Here is a 17,809-nt window from a genome sequence, read left to right on the forward strand (position 1 = left end):
ACCCAGTGATTGAAGATGGCCACGTGGCCCTCCACGTGGCTGCAGAATTGGTGAATTCGGGGAGCACAGCAGCAGGCTGCAATCACCTGTGTCAGGCAAGGCTGTTGCTCTACTAGACATCTGTGAAAAAGAGCTTCATAGCTCATCGGATTCCGCCGGTCTAAATAAAGACTGATTCTGCTCATTCAAAGCACCATACCAGGCTCAACACTGCTGTGATGATTTTTTTGCTCGTGCCAAATTACCATGGGAATGGCTCGACATCTGGGAATGGCCGTCGTAGGGGCCATCTTACTCAGGGACATCCCGGGAGACGGCCATCTTACTCGGGGAAGAGGTGGCTCGGGAGACGGCCATCTTACTCAGGGGCGAGGTGGCCCGGGAAACGGCCATCTTACTCAGGGATGATGTGGCCCGGGAGACGGCCATCTTACTCCGGGAGGATATGGCCTGGGGTGGGGGGTGGTGCCGGCTACCTCAGCCCTCACGTGAGCGTTGAACGATGGCGCAGAACGGAGTCTCGGATGGCGAGGAGGAGGAGGAGGCGACGGAGGAGAGAGCACCGAGTAGTCTCTCCGACACGCAGCCCCTGCTCCCTCGCAGCAATGTGTCTACCCCCGGTACGAGGCCACTCCCGTGTCACCATCGACACACAACGCCATCATTACCGCCCACTCCATGACCCATCAACAACCACCTTCGTTACCATCATCACCATCATCAACATCATAGCCATCGATATCGCCATCATTCCCGTCCAAACAGTGCCGGCCCGAGCCTCTTGGGGGCCCTAAGCAGAATTTGATTTGGGGGCCCCCCTCCCACCACGCAGACTCATCTGTGCTAGAAGATTATTGACACAAATGTCACACTATAATGTTATAGCGAATATTATAAACGAATACAGTGAGGTTATGTATTAATAAAAAATAAAAACAACACTTAAAATACTTCACTCTTTTATTAAAACTTCTGAATACAAACGGTCACAAAAAACATATTAAATAAATTATTTGCAAATGTGCATTAAATGTGCAATCTTTTAAATAAAACCAAAATAGACAAACATTAATCTAATCAAAAATAGAATGTTACAAAAAAAAAGATACTTAAATAATGAAAGCAAACATAAGAACAGCAAGGGTTCAACAATGTCAACTGTACAACAATGACCTCAAAATCGTTCCTTCCTAGCTTTTCTGGAGGCAAAGTCACTAATGACATCATTGTATGGTATTGCTTGGCCAACTTTGTTATTAATACTAATGACTGCAAGTCCACTTAGTCTTTCCTGGGCCATTGATGATCTCAAATATGTTTTTATCAATTTGAGCTTGGAAAAGCTCCTCTCTGCTGAGGCAACTGACACAGGCAGAGTGCAGGCTATCCTGAGAGCTACCCAAAGATTTGGGTAAAGCTCACACATCTCATTTTGTGAGAGGTATGTGAGAAGCTCAAAGGCAGTCATCATAGTTTGGGGAAGTTCAGGAAGACTCTCTATCTCTACTGCCAGTGCGCTACCATCAATATCAGCCTCCTCTCCACAAGAGAGTTTTTCCCCAAGAAGCTCACATTGTTCCCTCCGGACCTTTTGATCTAGCTCCCTAAAATTGAGCAGCACTCCAAAGTTCTCTTTAACCTCACTTAGAGACTTAAATCTATCCTCCAATGACAGAATACTACGGTCCACTACAGCATTAAAAAATGACACTTCCAGCCTCTTCATAGCGTCCACTATCGGCTCATCTGCAGCCTCATAGGCAAAGTGCCTTTTTGTAGAACGCAATCGCTTCTCTTTCAGCACTGCTTCTGTGTTCATCCGCTCACAAATTTCTTTAGCAGATGTCTGTGCATCACAGAAGCCTGTTTTTCGGTAACTGATAAGTTCGCCTTTGTTCTTTTTTACAAGGTTAACCGCTACATCAAGCTGCATGTTGGTTGACTGTAGAAGCTTGCTCGTGATGTTAATTTTAGACAAAATGTCACACCAGACAACACAACAAATCTGAAACCTAAATGAACCTATCTCTTCCGCAAGGGAGTTGGCTTCAACAGCCACTACAGGGTCAGTCGCTTTACTTCTCAGTTCTAGCAGGGCTTCCCTCACCTTCTCTGACTGGTAGCGCAAAGCTTCAATACTTTTTATCCGGCTTTCCCAGCGTGTCTCACTCCAGGACTTGAGGGTGATGTCAACAAACTTCCGTAAGATGGCCCACCTTTGAGTGGACCCAGCGAACAAATTGTACAGCTTCTCCACATTTCCAAAAAAACAAGAAGCATCCGTTGATGCTTTAGCCGCATCTGAAACGGTCAGATTTAGTGTATGAGAACTGCAAGGCACATAAAAAGCTCTTGGATTCTTAACTAATAGCCTAGCCTGCACACCTTTGTTTTTTCCCTTCATATTAGCCCCATTGTCATAGGACTGCCCCCGACAATCCTGAAAAGGGATGTTCAATTCCTCAAGCCTGTTAAGGATTAGATTGGACAAACCCAGGCCAGTGGATTCTGGAGCTATCAGAAATCCTAAAAAGTGCTCTTTTATTTCTGGTGTTTTGCCCAGAGTGACTGTGCGCACCACAACAGACATTTGTTCATGGTGACTAACATCAGGTGTACAGTCTAAAATAACACAGAATATTTTATAGTAAAGCCAACACAAAACAAAAACTTTTAGATTAACTGACCTGTCATGCTGGCTGAGGTTGAAACCGATGTATCAGTGAATGTAAGTGCTTGTAACTGCTCCTCGCTTTCAGTCGCTTGTAACTGCTCCTCGCTTTCAGTCGCTTGTAACTGCTCCTCGCTTTCAGTCGCTTGTAACTGCTCCTCGCTTTCAGTCGCTTGTAACTGCTCCTCGCTTTCAGTCGCTTGTAACTCTGCAGTGGATGAACCTGCAATGATAAAATAAACAAACAAACAAATAAATACATAAATAAATAAAAAGCTAAATGTGTCATGTCATATTAACAGGCTATGTAACCATTTGCCATCAAGAAAAACCTCACCTGCTGTATCATCAGCTGTGGAGGCTCTGACACTCGATATGTCAGTAGGGGCAGGTAAAATTGGTTGTGCTCCAAAGTACTTCAACAGTGTTCCTGGAAAAAAAAAATAGCATTGCATAAATGCATAGTTGATCGAGCAGAATGAGTTTATTTTTCCATCATTACTAAGCAATTCCACACCACACCTAACAATTCATATTCTATTGGCAAATGAGGCATAATTGCAGTATGGTGAAAAATTAACATGGTGATCTACTGCAGCCTATAAATATGAGGATAGCACTGCTACATCAGTTGCCACCATATTAATAAAATTGAAGTCTATTTTCATTACAGAAGTCTCCCCACCTAACATGGCTTTGGTATATTTTCTCATAAAGATCAATACCATCGCTTGCCAAAGATCTTAAAGCAGAGACCGCACGTGCTTTGCCTATGAAGCTGGAATATTCACTTCAACACAAACAGCAATGCTAGCTAAGCTTGTCATCGCTGTTTTCTCCAACTTAAACCGATATCTATCAACGTGAAATACACACCTACTACCTAGATAAATGTATATTAATAACATTTCACTGTTGTGGCGGGGATTTAGCTCTGGTGCGTTATATTACCACTTTTATGGCTTATAAAAATATCATGAGTCATGACTAGCTAGCTGCTTCCTCAAGTGACGTGAGCACAATTTGTGCTGCTGCTGCACAAAACATACTGTAAATAATAATGCAAACATACCTTTATCTCGCTCTTTTTTCTCCTCCTCGGTCCTTTTCTTTTTTCTTTTTTCGGCACCAGAGGGATACGTCCTTTTTTGTGACATGGCTTAGGCGTATTTATTATCGTGACGTACAATTGCGCGCACCTGCCCGCGCCCGCGCCCGCGCCCACGCGAATTGTCAATGAGCCGTGACATCCGTGAGCCGTGACAAAGCAGCAGTTGTCGACAGAATTTTCTTGTCTTGAATCATTTATTCATTCATTCATTAATTCATTTATATCACTTGTTTAAGTTATTTAATTGTAAAAAAAAAACGATTCGGGGGCCCCCTGGTGGCCAGGGGGCCCCAAGCAGCCGCTTAGTTCGCTTATGCCTCGGGCCGGCCCTGCGTCCAAATCTCCAATCTTCGCGATGTGGAGGTCTCGGCGCTGCTTCTTCCTGTACAAAGTGGGGCGGTGTCGACTGGAGTGTCTCTCTCTGCTCGGACTGCCGCCTCATGCTCATCAGTAGCGGCCTGTATGCAAGTACTGCTCTGACGCGAGTACTGTTGCCTTAATAGGACTGGCAGTCTTCTTTTGTATGGCTAGTACTGTCGGTAGGGGCCGTCCATAAATGACGTCACGCGATTTTTGACGATTTTTACCCCCCCCCCCCATTCGTCACGCGGCGTCACAAAAAGTCAGACCCCCCCCCCTCAAATATGACGTCACAAAGCTTTGCCCCCCCCCCCCAAAAAAAATATAAAACATGCTTCAAATCGCTTTAAACTATTGTCATTGTAGTGCGTATTTAATGTGGCGCTGCACTCTGATGTTGTAGGAGAAAACTTTATTAAAAAAGTATATTTAATTAAGTAGAACGTGTTTATATGTATTTAAAGTTGCGCATTTTGATGTGACGTCACATTTCTCAACCCCCCCCTCGTCACACATCGTCACAAATGTCTGACCCCCCCCCCCCAGGTGCGTGACGTCATTTATGGACGGCCCCTTACAGATGCCTGTTAGTGCTGCCGCCTCTCAGCGTGGGCTTCGCTTGCCTCGGTTTCTGCAATGCAGTGTGTGTTGATGCCTCGTGGTATGCACGTCAGCCAGTCTGTATTGGTATCTGTGGTGTCAGCGAGTCTACTGATATCTGTGTTATCAGTGACTGTACCATCGCTGTCGCCCGCGCATGCAGGAGCGCCCATGTGCTGCTCCGCACGCTACAACCTCGCGGTGCTCTCCTTCCTCGGCTTCTTCATGGTCTACGCGCTGCGCGTTAACCTCAGCGTCGCCCTGGTCGCCATGGTGAACCACACCACCGACGGCAACGTCACGGCTGCGTCGCCGTGGCATGCGGGCGACGTGGACTGCCCGGGGCGCGTGGTGGACAACGGCACGGACGCGGGGCCCGGGCGGGTGAGCGATGCCCTGCTCGCCGCCGTCTCTCCGCTCGCCCGCTCACTTTTTGCTCACCCGAGCGCTCGCCTTTCCTGGTATCTGCACCCCTCGTTCTCGTGCTCTCCCGCTCGCTCGCCCACTCACTGGTCCACTCTCTCACCCTTACTCGCCCACTCGCTCACACGACCACCACACACTCGCTTGACCGCCTCGCTCAACCGCAGGGGCGGTTTCTTCATTAGGGCGATTGGGCGACGCACCACCAATGTCATTCAACCACAGAGTCACGCTAGCCGTCACTGTCAGCCTCTGGATATAGTCCAATCAGCGTCATGTCACGTTCTGTGGAGTACCGCCTCTTTTTGGGCGATTTCACTACGGCTGAGAATCGCCCCGAGTGGCCCCATAGACTTACATTCAAAGATGTTTTTTTTCGAACGGGGGCGCTGCAATGCATTCTCTATGGCTTCCGGGAGGGCATGCACTAACGTGCTTACGTCATCATACGTGCTAACGTCATCATACGTAAGCACGTTTCATCCAACAATATAATTTATCGCCACCTAGTGGAATCTTTAATAAAATAAATTTGAGTGGTTTGTTTTAATAGTGAGTATATAAACAAACAAGATGTATTGTAAGAGTCACTTTATTTTTCATTAATATTAAAGAAGTGAAGTTGCCTTTACATGCTTAAGCTGTTAATTTATTCATTGCATGGGTGGACCTTATCCTTATCAATCATCCAGACATTTGCCCCCCCTGAGAGATTTTGCAGGAGCCGCCACTGCTCAACCGGTTGCTGCTGCAAAGGAACAGGAGCAAAGGAACAGATGTTTACTTTCCTTTCCTCGCGTGACCACTCACTCATCCACTTGCTCGAGGAATCTTTCTCTTCGCTCACTCGCTCGTCCATCTGTCCACCCGCTCACCCGTTTTTCTCACCAACTGGGACTGTCTGCTCACTCACTCGTGCACCCACGTATACTCTCCGCCCGCCCGCTTGCACGCCCTTTCACTCAATCTCCCACTCGCTCGCCCGCTCGCAGACCAACTCACTCGCTCGCCTGCTCGGTCGTTCGCTCACCCACACCTGCCTTCTGCTCACCTGCTCGCCCGTTGGTTTTTCTCGCTTCCCGCATCTTGTGCAGTCTGCTCACCTTGCTCGTCTCTCCAATTGCTCGCTGCTACTGCCCTCTGCCTCTCCCCGCCCCTCCACAAACGGGACAAGGATGTGATTTCACAGGGTTCTGTTTATAGTTGTCAGTGGTTTATTTTGACACGCTCCACGTGATCCTAAGCCTTCTTCTCCTCTCACCCCCCCCCTCGTGTGGTCCTTGCTCAGGGACCGAAGTACAACTGGGATGTGAAGACCCAGGGCTGGATCCTCAGTGCCTTCTTCTATGGCTACATCATCACACAGGTGCGTGGTCGCTTAGCGGGAGGGCACGGTGGGTGAGTGCGCATCCCCCGCTTGCTCTCCGCTAAATTACACGCCGGACACGAATGCCTGGAACACACCTGCATCAGCATGCCATGCCACCCAACCACGCTATGCCACCATCACACCTGTGTGCAGGGAAGATGCCCTGCATGTAGGAACAGGTAGCGTGTGGTGGTGGGTGCGCAGGCGGTGTAGCGATTATCTGAACCAGTCCTGGGCCTTCCCTAGGTCGAGTACCCGGTGCGGTGTGTAAACATCGGCACTTGGGAGACAAAGACTGCCGGGCGCTGACCAGCCACCCCCTCATCGTGCCCCGTGCCAGCCTTTAAAAGTGTTCGCTAACAGCCCCAACAGTCTGTTGAGGCTATACGGGGGACCTTTGTCTTGTTGTGTGCGCAGGTGCCCGGGGGATACCTGGCCGGGCGCTACGGGGGGAAGATGTTGTTCGGGATCGGCGTCGCCTGCACCACGCTGCTGACGCTGGCCACGCCGCCTGCGGCGAGCTTCGGGGTCCCCTGGCTCATCGTGGTGCGCGTCATCGAGGGCTTCGGGGAGGTACGGGAGGTCGCGGAGGCTCCGAGGGGAACGCGGCACAGGGAGGCTCGCACAGATACGCGGAGACACTGGGGATGCACGCTCTTCGGTTCTTTCGGTAAAGTCACGTAGGTGGAAAAATAAATAAACTCACGACGTTTCGTGCGCAACACAAGCGCCCGTCATCAGGTGGGACACCACAGTTAGAAGCAACTGCTGAACTGGGCAAGAAATCTGCAGTGAAACAAGACGCTTCATAAATAAGAGAGGGGTGGGAGGAGCCAAGGAGGAGATAGAGAGTGGGGGGTGCGTGGGGCGGGGCGCAGGGAGATCATAGAGAGAAAAGGGAAGACACTAAACATGTCGTAATGGACAACATGACACTAGGGATGCACCCGGGGGAGGGGGTTGGTTACGCGGAGACACCAGCGCACACAGAAACACTCAGGGAGATGTTGGGACTTACAAGCGGATGTAGAGATGTCTTTGTACGTGTCTGCATCTGCCCGTACGCAGGGAGCCACTTTTCCCACCATGCACGCCATGTGGGCCCACTGGGCCCCGCCGCTGGAGAGGAGCCGACTGCTCACCATCTCCTACGCCGGTGGGCGCCCCCCACGCCTCGTCCCCCTCACTCCATCCCCTCGCTCCCCGCTGCTCCCCATGTGCTCAAGCTTCCTGGGCCAGTTCTTCTGCCACTGCAGTCTTAGACCGAGTAGTGCCACTCTGTGCCTCCACCTCTCATGGTGACAGCCACCTGCTGGGCCGATGGACCGGCCCGTTAACTCTGCTGCACATCGGGACACTGTCCGCTGACACTGGAGAATCCTCACACACACCCAGACACGAGACCACATCACCCGGACACTCCAATTCCTCCACTGGCTCCCAAACGAATCCCGGATCTATTTCATGGTTTGCACTCAGCGTGTTGAAGGTCTTCCATTGAATCGGCTGTGACTACCTCTCTTTCCCTTCTCATCTCACTCAACATCTTTATAAGCACTCTCCTACCGCTCCCATCTCATCTCACTCGACTCCCCTCCACACACTCTCCTACCTCTAAAACTCACTCTACTCCCCTCCACTCACTCTCCTACCGCTCCCATCTCATCTCACTCGACTCCCCTCCACGCAATCTCCTACCTCTCCCATCTCATCTCACTTGACTCCCCTCCACGCACTCTCCTACCTCTCCCCTCTCATCTCACTCTACTCCCTTTCACGCCCTCTCCTACCTGTCCCCTCTCATCTCACTCCACTCCCCTCTACGCACTCTCCTCCCTGTCCCTTCTCATCTCACTCTACTCCCATCCACGCACTCTCCGGCATCTCATCTCACTCTACTCCCCTCCACGCACTCTCCTACCTCTCCCCTCTCATCTCACTCTACACCCCTCCACGCACTCTCCTACCTCTCCCCTCTTATCTCACTCTACTCCCCTCCACGCACTCTCCTACCTCTCCCCTCTCATCTCACTCTACTCCCCTCTACGCACTCTCCTCCCTCGCCCCTCTCATCTCACTCTACTCCCCTCCACGCACTCTCCTACCTCTCATCTCACTCTACTCCCCTCCACGCACTCTCCTACCTCTCCCCTCCCATCTCAATCTACTCCCCTCCACACACTATCTCCTACCACTCCCCTCTCATTTTTTCCCCATGCACTCTGCTGCAGCAACCAAGACGACAGAATCCCCCAGTCAACCTTCGCTCCGTGGGAGGTCGCTCATTCTCCTCTGCTGCCCCCATCGTCTGGATCTCCTCCCCCCCCCCCTGCTATCCGTACTATCGACTCCCTGCCCCTGCTCAAGTCCAAACTCAAGACGTTCCTCTTCTCCTCTGGCTAGACACATTACGCCCCACTCATGTACAGTGTCTTGAAATGCAGTCGCATTTAATTGCTGCGTAACTCCACACTGTAATCGTGTTGTTATTATACCGTGGCGGGGGGGCTCTGTTATCGCCACAGGTGCTCAGTTTGGGACGGTCGTTTCTCTACCGCTGTCGGGCCTGCTCATCGACACCCTGGGCTGGCCGTCCGTCTTCTACATATTCGGTGAGTGCCGGGTCCTTGCCAGCAGAGGCACCTGATCAGGAATTGGGTCACACTATACCCAATAACGGTGGCAGTGACGGAGTGGTGGTGTGTGGTGGTGGCGGTGTGTGGTGTGCGTTGGTTTGGTGGCAGCGGTGGTGCGCAGGTTGACGGTGAAGCTGGGTGGGTGATAGCAGGTGAATGGGTCAGGTGAGTCATGCTGAGTGAGTGAACGAGTACAAAAATGAGTCGAGCGAGTGACACTACGTAAGTGAGTGCGAGTGAGTTAGTGAGGCAGGGTGGGGGTAAGCGAGTGACTGAACGAATGAATGAGTGAGCGAGACAGTGGGTGAGTCATGCTCGGTGGGTGGGAGTCAATGAGCGATTAAGCGGGTGGGTAGGTGAGTGAGTAGATGATGCTCTGTGGGACGCGAGTGAGTGACTGAGCGAGCGAGCCAACGAGTGAGTGAGCGGGACAGGGCCTCAGTGACCTTGGGTGGGTGCGGCAGGCGGGCTGGGTGTGGCGTGGTGCGTCCTGTGGTTCCTGCTGGCCTGGGACACCCCCGACAGCCACCCACACATCTCGGAGCAGGAGAGGAGCTACATCAAGGACTCACTTCGGCACATGGAGGTGTGAGCACACGAGCGGGTGTCACTTGGGCGGTGGGTGTGTACGCGCAGCAAGCTATCCATGGAGTGAGCACCTGGCAATGAATGTTGGTGTGCAGATGGGCCTGTGCCTATATGTGTGTGACCACACACGAAAGCACGGGGGGAGCGGTGGCACAGTGGTTAGCACACTACGCGACGAACCCGGTAACTGCAGTTTAATTCCAGCTCACGACCAATGAGTTGGGCCTCCCCTAGAGTATCCGTTTCGCACTGTTGACTACGCACGGTGCGAAAGAAGTTAAACATACATGGTGTGGTGTGTAAACATCAGCACTGGGGAGAGAAAAGGCGGCCATGTGCGATGTTGACCACCCCACCCCTTCGTGCGCCGTTCCGGCCTTCGCAGGTGCCACTCGTTAACGGCTACGACTGTCGTCCTATTCGCAGCATGGCGAGGGTCACCGGCGTGTGCCCTGGGGGAGCATGGCGCTGTCCCCGCGCCTCTGGGCCATCATTGTCGCCCACTTCTGCTACAACTGGGCATTCTACACGCTCCTCACGTGCCTGCCCATGTACATGAACGACGTCCTGCACTTCAACATCAAGAAGGTGCTGCCCACCGCCCCCCCCCTCGCCTTTCAGCTCCGCGTGCACGTCGCTCCCCTTCCGTCTTGTCGGCCGATTAATTTTGCCCACGCCTGTAAAACGTCTGGCAGGTCACCAGCATTGGTGCAAACAAGGCTGATTCTGCTGGTGACACACCCCCTCGTGTGCCATGTCAGCCTTAACAGGTGCTCGCGAACAGCACTTGCCCCAACAGTCGGTGTATGTTTATGTTTTCTTGGTTCTTTCGGTAAAGTCACGTAGAATGGAAATAATAAAATAATAAAAATAAAACATAATTAAATAATTCTCACGACGTTTATTATGTTTTATTTTTTATTGTTTTATTATTTCTATTCTACGTGACTTTACCGAAAGAACCAAGAAGATGAATCCCTGCAGTCACGGAAGCTTTAAATCGAAAAATATGTTTATGTTGTTTATTATGTTTATTATCAGCTAACACCGGCCACAACCCCGAGTTGATGTGCACCAATTGTTCTCTTTTAGCCCCCCCCCCCCACCGTTCCATTCCCTGGCTACCACATTCAGATAAGCCCCTCCCCCCCTCCCCCTTAACTTGTATTTAAGAGCTTGTCTCTTGGATATTTCCTCACTTGATACAGTAAATTTAGCTGTGACGCTCCCACCTGATGACGGAGACTTGTGTTGCCTCCGAAACGTCGTGATTTATTATTTTATTTCTATTATTTTCTCAATTATTATTATTTTTTACCTACGTGACTTTCCCGAAAAAACCTAAGAGTATGAATCCTTGCAGTCACGAAAGCTTCAAATCTAGAATTAAGTCGGTGTAGGCTATACGGGGGGCGGGGATCTTTGTGTTTGTGTGAGCAGAACGGGCTGCTGTCTGCTCTGCCCTACCTGGGCTGCTGGCTGGCCATGGTGCTGGGAGGACAGGTAGCTGACCACATCCGCATGCGCCACCTGCTGTCCGTGACGGCCACGCGCAAGGTCTTCACCACGCTGGGTGCGTTCTCTCCGTCACATTCATGATCACTCTTACTCTCCGCCAATCATTCTCGATCACTCGTTCTGTCTGTCACTAATTCGCTCCGTCATTCATTCTCTTACTCATTCTCTCAGTCACTCGTTCTCTCCGTCACTCATTTTGCTTATCACTAATTCGCTCCATCACTCATTCTCTCTGTCACTCCTCTCTGTCGCTAATTTTCTCCACTCATTCTCCCTGTCACCCATTCTCACCGTCACCCATTCTCTCCGTCACTCGCGATTCGTGACTTGCGTCCGTCCCTCGCCCTCACACCCGCCCTCTCGGCCGCTCCCGCCGTCGCCCAGGCCTGCTGGGCCCCGGCGTGTTCCTGGTGGCCACCGGCTTCGTGGGCTGCAACTACACGCTGGCGGTCGCCTTCCTCACCCTCTCCTCCTCCATGGGGGGGCTCAGCATGTCCGGCTTCAACATCAACCACCTGGACATCGCGCCACAGTGAGGGCCGCACACCGGCATGTGCCCGCCGGCACGCGGGACCGCCGCGCGTAGTCGGCGCTCGCCAGCGGGTCGAGCTCGTGGGGAGCGGTAGTGTAGCGGTTAGCGTGTTGCACTATGAACCCGGCGACCTGGGTTCGATTCCCGCTCACGGCCAACACCAGTGACGATTAGCTGAACCGGTCATGGGTCTCCCCTAGGTCGACTCAGCCTCAAATGAGTACCTGGTGCGGTGTGTAAACATTGCCACTGGGGAGACAAAGGCGTTCGGGTGTGGTGCTGGCCACCCACCCCCTCGTGTACCGTTCTGGCCTTCATAGGTGCTCGCTAACAGCACTTGCCCCTACAGTCTGTTAAGGCTATATAGGGGATCTTTGTCTTTGTACATGTATGTGGTTAGCGCACTGCGTTATGAATCTGGCGACCCGAGTTTAATTTCCGCTCACGACCAATAACAGTGACGAATATTTGAACCGGTCCTGGGCCTATCCTAGGTTAATTCAGCCTTAAATTAGAACCTGGTGTTGTGTGTAAACAACAGCATTGGGGAGATAAAAGTGGGCAGGTGTGGTGCTGGCCACCCACATGTTCTGTGCCGGCTTTAATAGGTGCTCGCGAACAGCACTTGCCCCAACAGTCTGTAAAGGCGACATGGGGGTATCTTTGTTTTTCTGTACAGATATGCTGGCATTCTCCTCGGCATCACCAACACGTTTGCCACGATCCCCGGCTTCCTGGGGCCTCTGGTCGTAGGGTACCTGACCCCCGAGGTGAGAGGTCACTTCCAAGCCCATCCATCACATGATGACAAAATAAACAAGCAATGTCTTCTTCACATGTCCATCTCTCCACGTTAAAGTATTTTTTGATACAACCCATCAGCCATACGGCCTTTAGGGAATGCAAAATTACAGCGGCGTCGTTTCAAGACAAGCAAACTGTGGACCGGTTTCGCCGTACAATGCCTCAGGCTTACTTGAATCAGTCAGAATCAGAATATGTATTCATACTGGAGGAATCCGATGAGCTTTCAGCTCTTTTACACAAATGTCCAGTAGGGGCACGGGGTCAGAACGTTACAACAAACAATGCAAAAACACGATAGGAGTGCAAAGTATACTGATGAACTGCCGATCTTAAGAGGAAAGGAGCCTAACCCTTAACGATAATTGTCACTGTGAAATCGCCGGTCGCGGCGGAGGTCTGCGAAGCTGTGGCGCTGACGAGCTCGCTTTACCCGTGCGTGCGTGTGGGCAGCACTCGCTGCCCGAGTGGCAGACGGTGTTCAACATCGCGGCGAGCGTGGACGCGTTCGGGGCACTCGCCTACCTCGTGCTGGGCTCCGGGGAGCTGCAGGATTGGGCCAAGGACCTGCCGATTCACACGCACGCACAGTGATATCACGCACGCAACACCACGCACGCACAGTGATATCACGCACGCAACACCATGCACGCAACACCACGCACGCAACACCACGCACGCAACACCACGCACGCAACACCACGCACGCAACACCACGCACGCACAGTGATATCACGCACGCAACACCATGCACGCAACACCACGCACGCAACACCATGCACGCAACACCACGCACGCAACACCACGCACGCAACACCACGCACGCAACACCACGCACGCAACACCAAGCACGAACAGTGATATCACACCCACACCTCTCGCGCACACCTCACGCAGACGCACGCACAGCGATATCACACACAGTGATATCACACACGTCAAACCCACACACCTCACACGCACGCGTGTGCAATCGTAGCCCGCACACGTGACCTCCCTGCGTGGGCAACGGGAACCTCCATAAGTGCCTTGATTGTTTACACTACTCCCGGCTGTGAGACGTGGCGGGGGGAGACGCCGCACTTGATCGGCTCGGCCGAGACTGCTGGCGGTGGTTGTGGTGGTGGGGAGACCGCTGCCCTCCACCCACCCCTCACCCCCTCACCCCCTCACCCCCTCACCCAGTCGTGGGAAGCCCTGGGCAGCCACGGGAGTGATTGTCCCACGCTGGTTGTGCTGCCGTACGCCGAGCCAGCACCGTTTCCATGCCCGCTCAGCCCAGCCGTGGGCTGGCACATTAAGAGCGAACAGGGTGAATGAAGGGGGTGGGCGGACTGCGGGGATACACAAAATGCCCCACATGGGGAAGCTGTAGTTGGTGTCGAGGGTGGGGCTGGTGCTGCTTGTGTCTTTGGCCGGTGTATGATTAGGGGTAGGGTCTGGTTGGTTGGTGTGGTGTATGGTTATGCGTAGGACAGTGTTCTTCACTAATGTTCAGAGAGGGGTGGCCCACTTTCGCCGATAATACATCAGTGTGAGGGCCGCCACACATTTAAAACCATTGGGGTTTGACAGCACTATGATGGGGGTGTTTCCCATTTGTGTATTGTCGGCGGCCGCACTAAAGGTCACGAAGGACCGCCAGTGGCCAGTGGGTCTTGCAACGAAGAACACTGGCGTGTGGTCTGGTCGCGAGTGCGGTATGGTTATTGACAAGGATTGATTGGCTGGTGGGGTAGAGTAAGAGGTTGACACGTGGTCACCGGTCACTGCTGAGGTCAGCTCTGCCGTCACTGCCGAGTGAGCGACGCCTCCGCCACACGCTGCTCACGGCCGTGTCCGCCAAATCGCCACGGTTTTTTTTGTATCTTCAGGCTTTTTTAATCTTAAAGAGGTGGAGATAAGGGATTCGGTATTTGTTTGATGATATTGCACTTTTCTGCGGCTCAGATGAAAGGGCCCATCCGGCTAACCGGGGTGGGTGCTGTTTGCCGTGTCGCCCGCGTGATTTTGTCCGTCGATTTCTGTGCGTGCCGGTTGCGATCGTCAGCTCGGCCACTCTTTCTAATAATAAATGACACTCCCTTGGTAATATTGCCTGATGCGTGGAGCCTCACTTCAGCAAAGCAATTCGCCGTCACCCTGGTATGAGGCTGGTGGGGTGGGGGGGCCCATGTCATGAATAGAAAAGTGCCCACCCACCAAGACTTTTCAAACCCGAGATCGCTGTTCATGCAGCTGGAACGTTGGGACTTTTATTTAAAAGCGTTGATGAGAACCGGCTTCAGAAACCCGCAGTGACCACGCATGAGTAGTGCGGGTCGGGGGGCCCTCATCCAGCAGTGGATTGACTTAACGGACTGACACACGTGTTGGTGGGCGGGGCTGCGTGTCCCCCTACCCTGACACACACGGGGAGGGGGGCGGGGCTGCGTGTCCCCCTACCCTGACACACGGGGAGGGGGGCGGGGCTGCGTGTCCCCCTACCCTGACACACACGGGGAGGGGGGCGGGGCTGCGTGTCCCCCTACCCTGACACACGGGGAGGGGGGCGGGGCTGCGTGTCCCCCTACCCTGACACACACGGGGAGGGGGGCGGGGCTGCGTGTCCCCCTACCCTGACACACACGGGGGGAGGGGGCGGGGCTGCACGCCCCCCACTCCTGGCGCGTCTCGCATCTGAAGCGCGGTTGGGAGCCGGAAGTCGGCGTCTCCCCCCATCATGCTCCGCGCGGAGGAAGCAGCAGCGGCGGCGGCGCGTGTCATGGCGGACAGCGAGGAGGCGTCCGTGTCGGAGTCGGCGTCCCGCGGGGGCGGCGCGGAGCGGCTCTCCTCGCTGCCGCTCTCGCGCGTCAAGCTCATCATGAAGAGCTCGCCAGACGTGTCCTCCATCAGCCCCGAGGCGCTCTTCCTCACCGCCAAGTCCACGGTGAGCGGACGCCTGACACCGCCCCCCCCCCCCCAACCTTTTTTGGCCTAGCGGTTCTGCGGGCCTGGACTCGCTGAGGTCGGTAGGGAGTGACTAGGAAAGTCCGGTGAAGCGCGTGACGCCCGTGTCTCCCTCCCGCCTTGTAGGAGCTGTTCGTGGAGCTGCTCGCGCGGGAGGCGCTCGGCGTCGCGGAGCAGGCGGGGGAGTTGGAGTACGCCGACCTGGCGCGGGGCGTGCGGCTCAGCGAGACGCTGCACTTTCTGTCCGGTGCGCACCCCTCCACGACCCCCCCCCCCCCACCTTCACGACCCACCACCCCCCCCAACCTCCACCCCCCCCAACCTCCACCCCCCCCAACCTCCACCCCCCCCAACCTCCACCCCCCCCAACCTCCACCCCCCCCAACCTCCACCCCCCCCAACCTCCACCCCCCACCTTCACGACCCCCCCAACTTCCACGATCCCCACCTCCACGACCCCCCCCACTACGACCCCAACCTCTACCCCCCACCTCTACGACTCCCCCCACACCACCCCCCCCCCCCACACCACCCCCCCCCCCACACCACCCCCCCCACACCACCCCCCCCAACCTCCACCCCCCCACCTCCACGACCCCCCCCCCCAATTCCCCCCCACCTTCACTATCCCCCCCCAACCTTCACGACCCCCCACCACCCCAACCTCCACCCCCCACCTCCACGCCCCCCCCAACCTCCACGACCCCCCCCCCCAACCTCTACCCCCCACCTCATACGACCCCCCACCACCCCCCAACCTCTATCCCCCACCTCCACGAACCCCCCCCCCCCCACGATAACCCCCCACCTTCACGATCCCCCCCACCACCCCAACCTCCACCCCCCACCTCCACGCCCCCCCCCAACCTCTACCCCCCACCTCATACGACCCCCCCACCACCCCTCCAACCTCCACCCCCCCCACCTCCACGACCCCCCCCCCCCCACGATTCCCCCCCACCTCCACGACCCCCCACCTCCACGACCCCCACCTCCACGACCCCCTTCTCCACGACCCCCCCACCGTCTCCATGCGTGGAGTTGCCACGATGTCAGTTGTCACGATACCTACGATCATACATAACCGCGATCAATCCACCTTTGGATGAAGTCCTCCCCAAGTCGTTAGCATCACTCACGACATCAAATTTAACGATGCCGATCAGCGCGATATAACTTTACGATAACTTTGTAGTTGTACTTCACAATTTTACATTTTAGTTGTTTGCTTTGCTTCTCTCCTGCACGCAATCCGCCCCCCCCCCCCCACTGGCAGACATTCTACCCGAGAAAATCACAGGCCGCGAATACTTGGCGCTGCTGGATTCGCAAAGGAAGGTGGCCGAGGAGAAGGAGGAGAGGGATGCGTGAGCGGTCTCCTGTGAACCGTGCGTGGCAGCAGCCGGGGGTGCGGAAACCCGAGCTGACCCCGCGTTCGTGACGCCCGAACTAAACTCGTGGCCGTGACCTTCGGATGCAAGGACACGTGGCCATGCAAACACCGCGCGCCACTGCGCAGGGAGCCAGCGTTTACAGACTCTAATGATAATTGACACAGCCATGCGTGTGTGTGTCCACACAGTCCTCAGGAGCGAGTGGGCAGCTTGTTGAGCGAGCGGTGAGGTCGGAGAGCAAGCGGTGAGATTAGTGAGCGAGTTGTGTGCTCGGTGCGCTCGTGGTGAGGTCGGTGAGTGAGTGGATATGTCGGTGAGCGCGTGGTGAGTTGAGTGAACGAGTGTCCCATGGGATGACGGAACCTCTTCGACTCCCAGGAGCCGAGTGGAATGGAGCAGCCAAACGCGGCGCTCCCCCAGCGTTCTCCGCTCTTCGCCTGGGACTTGTTTATGCTCGCACGCTCGCTATGAATTTTGTGCTCTGAATATGGAGGGTAAATTTGTTTTACAATACTCGTTTTTATAGTTCCGTTAAAAGTAAATGAATTTTGTTAAGTTTTGTGTTGGGTTTTGGATTTTCTTTTGTTGGTGACATGGTTGGCAACATAGGGTGCGAAAGACGTTTAACGTACATGACCCCATTTACATATCAACCGTTTAAACCAAAAACATTTCAACGGACAGATTTCTTCCCTGCAGTGGGTTACAACTTGCAACGTTTTGAGAAATACATAATTTTCTAACCTGGTTTTACAGGGCTGGTTTATTTGAGGGTATGGGCAACTTTTCTTTACTGGGGGGGGGGGGGGATATAAAACTTTCAAACACCTTTCGTGAACTCACGCATCAAGACA

At 54.0% G+C, this 17,809-nt stretch overlaps 2 protein-coding genes and 1 long non-coding RNA gene across 3 annotated transcripts; 2 read left to right on the forward strand and 1 right to left on the reverse strand.

Annotated features, from left to right (window-relative positions):
• Positions 1-454: 454 nt before the first annotated feature.
• SLC17A5 (solute carrier family 17 member 5) lies at positions 455-14,704 on the forward strand. Its single transcript, XM_078856016.1, has 12 exons — positions 455-620; positions 4,906-5,126; positions 6,454-6,531; positions 6,952-7,107; positions 7,603-7,690; positions 9,060-9,146; positions 9,635-9,756; positions 10,185-10,346; positions 11,199-11,331; positions 11,661-11,808; positions 12,488-12,578; positions 13,066-14,704. Exons 1-12 carry the CDS (start codon positions 503-505, stop codon positions 13,204-13,206), a joined length of 1,545 nt encoding a protein of 514 aa, XP_078712142.1. The 5' UTR covers positions 455-502; the 3' UTR covers positions 13,207-14,704.
• LOC144931761 (uncharacterized) lies at positions 2,640-4,110 on the reverse strand. Its single transcript, XR_013636588.1, has 3 exons — positions 3,744-4,110; positions 3,009-3,101; positions 2,640-2,894 (listed from the first exon to the last, which is right to left on the reverse strand). It is a non-coding gene; the product is annotated as an uncharacterized LOC144931761 (long non-coding RNA).
• A 630-nt stretch (positions 14,705-15,334) lies between the features above and the next one.
• Positions 15,335-17,659, forward strand: CHRAC1 (chromatin accessibility complex subunit 1). Its single transcript, XM_078855161.1, has 3 exons — positions 15,335-15,541; positions 15,688-15,808; positions 16,838-17,659. The coding sequence occupies exons 1-3, from the start codon at positions 15,335-15,337 to the stop codon at positions 16,930-16,932; spliced, it is 423 nt and encodes a 140-aa protein (XP_078711287.1). The 3' UTR covers positions 16,933-17,659.
• The last annotated feature ends 150 nt before the right edge of the window (positions 17,660-17,809 follow it).

This window comes from Lampetra fluviatilis, chromosome 4 (assembly GCF_964198595.1).
Source record: "Lampetra fluviatilis chromosome 4, kcLamFluv1.1, whole genome shotgun sequence".
In the NCBI taxonomy this organism is placed as follows: Eukaryota; Metazoa; Chordata; class Hyperoartia; order Petromyzontiformes; family Petromyzontidae; genus Lampetra; species Lampetra fluviatilis.

Coding starts and splice junctions, on each gene's coding strand:
- SLC17A5 (XM_078856016.1), top strand. CDS start 503: ATGGCGCAGAACGGAGTCTCGGATGGCGAGGAGGAGGAGGAGGCGACG. Junction 5,127..6,453: donor CGGACGCGGGGCCCGGGCGG/GTGAGCGATGCC, acceptor GTCCTTGCTCAG/GGACCGAAGTACAACTGGGA. Junction 9,757..10,184: donor ACTCACTTCGGCACATGGAG/GTGTGAGCACAC, acceptor TCCTATTCGCAG/CATGGCGAGGGTCACCGGCG.
- CHRAC1 (XM_078855161.1), top strand. CDS start 15,335: ATGCTCCGCGCGGAGGAAGCAGCAGCGGCGGCGGCGCGTGTCATGGCG. Junction 15,542..15,687: donor TCCTCACCGCCAAGTCCACG/GTGAGCGGACGC, acceptor CCCGCCTTGTAG/GAGCTGTTCGTGGAGCTGCT. Junction 15,809..16,837: donor GACGCTGCACTTTCTGTCCG/GTGCGCACCCCT, acceptor CCCCACTGGCAG/ACATTCTACCCGAGAAAATC.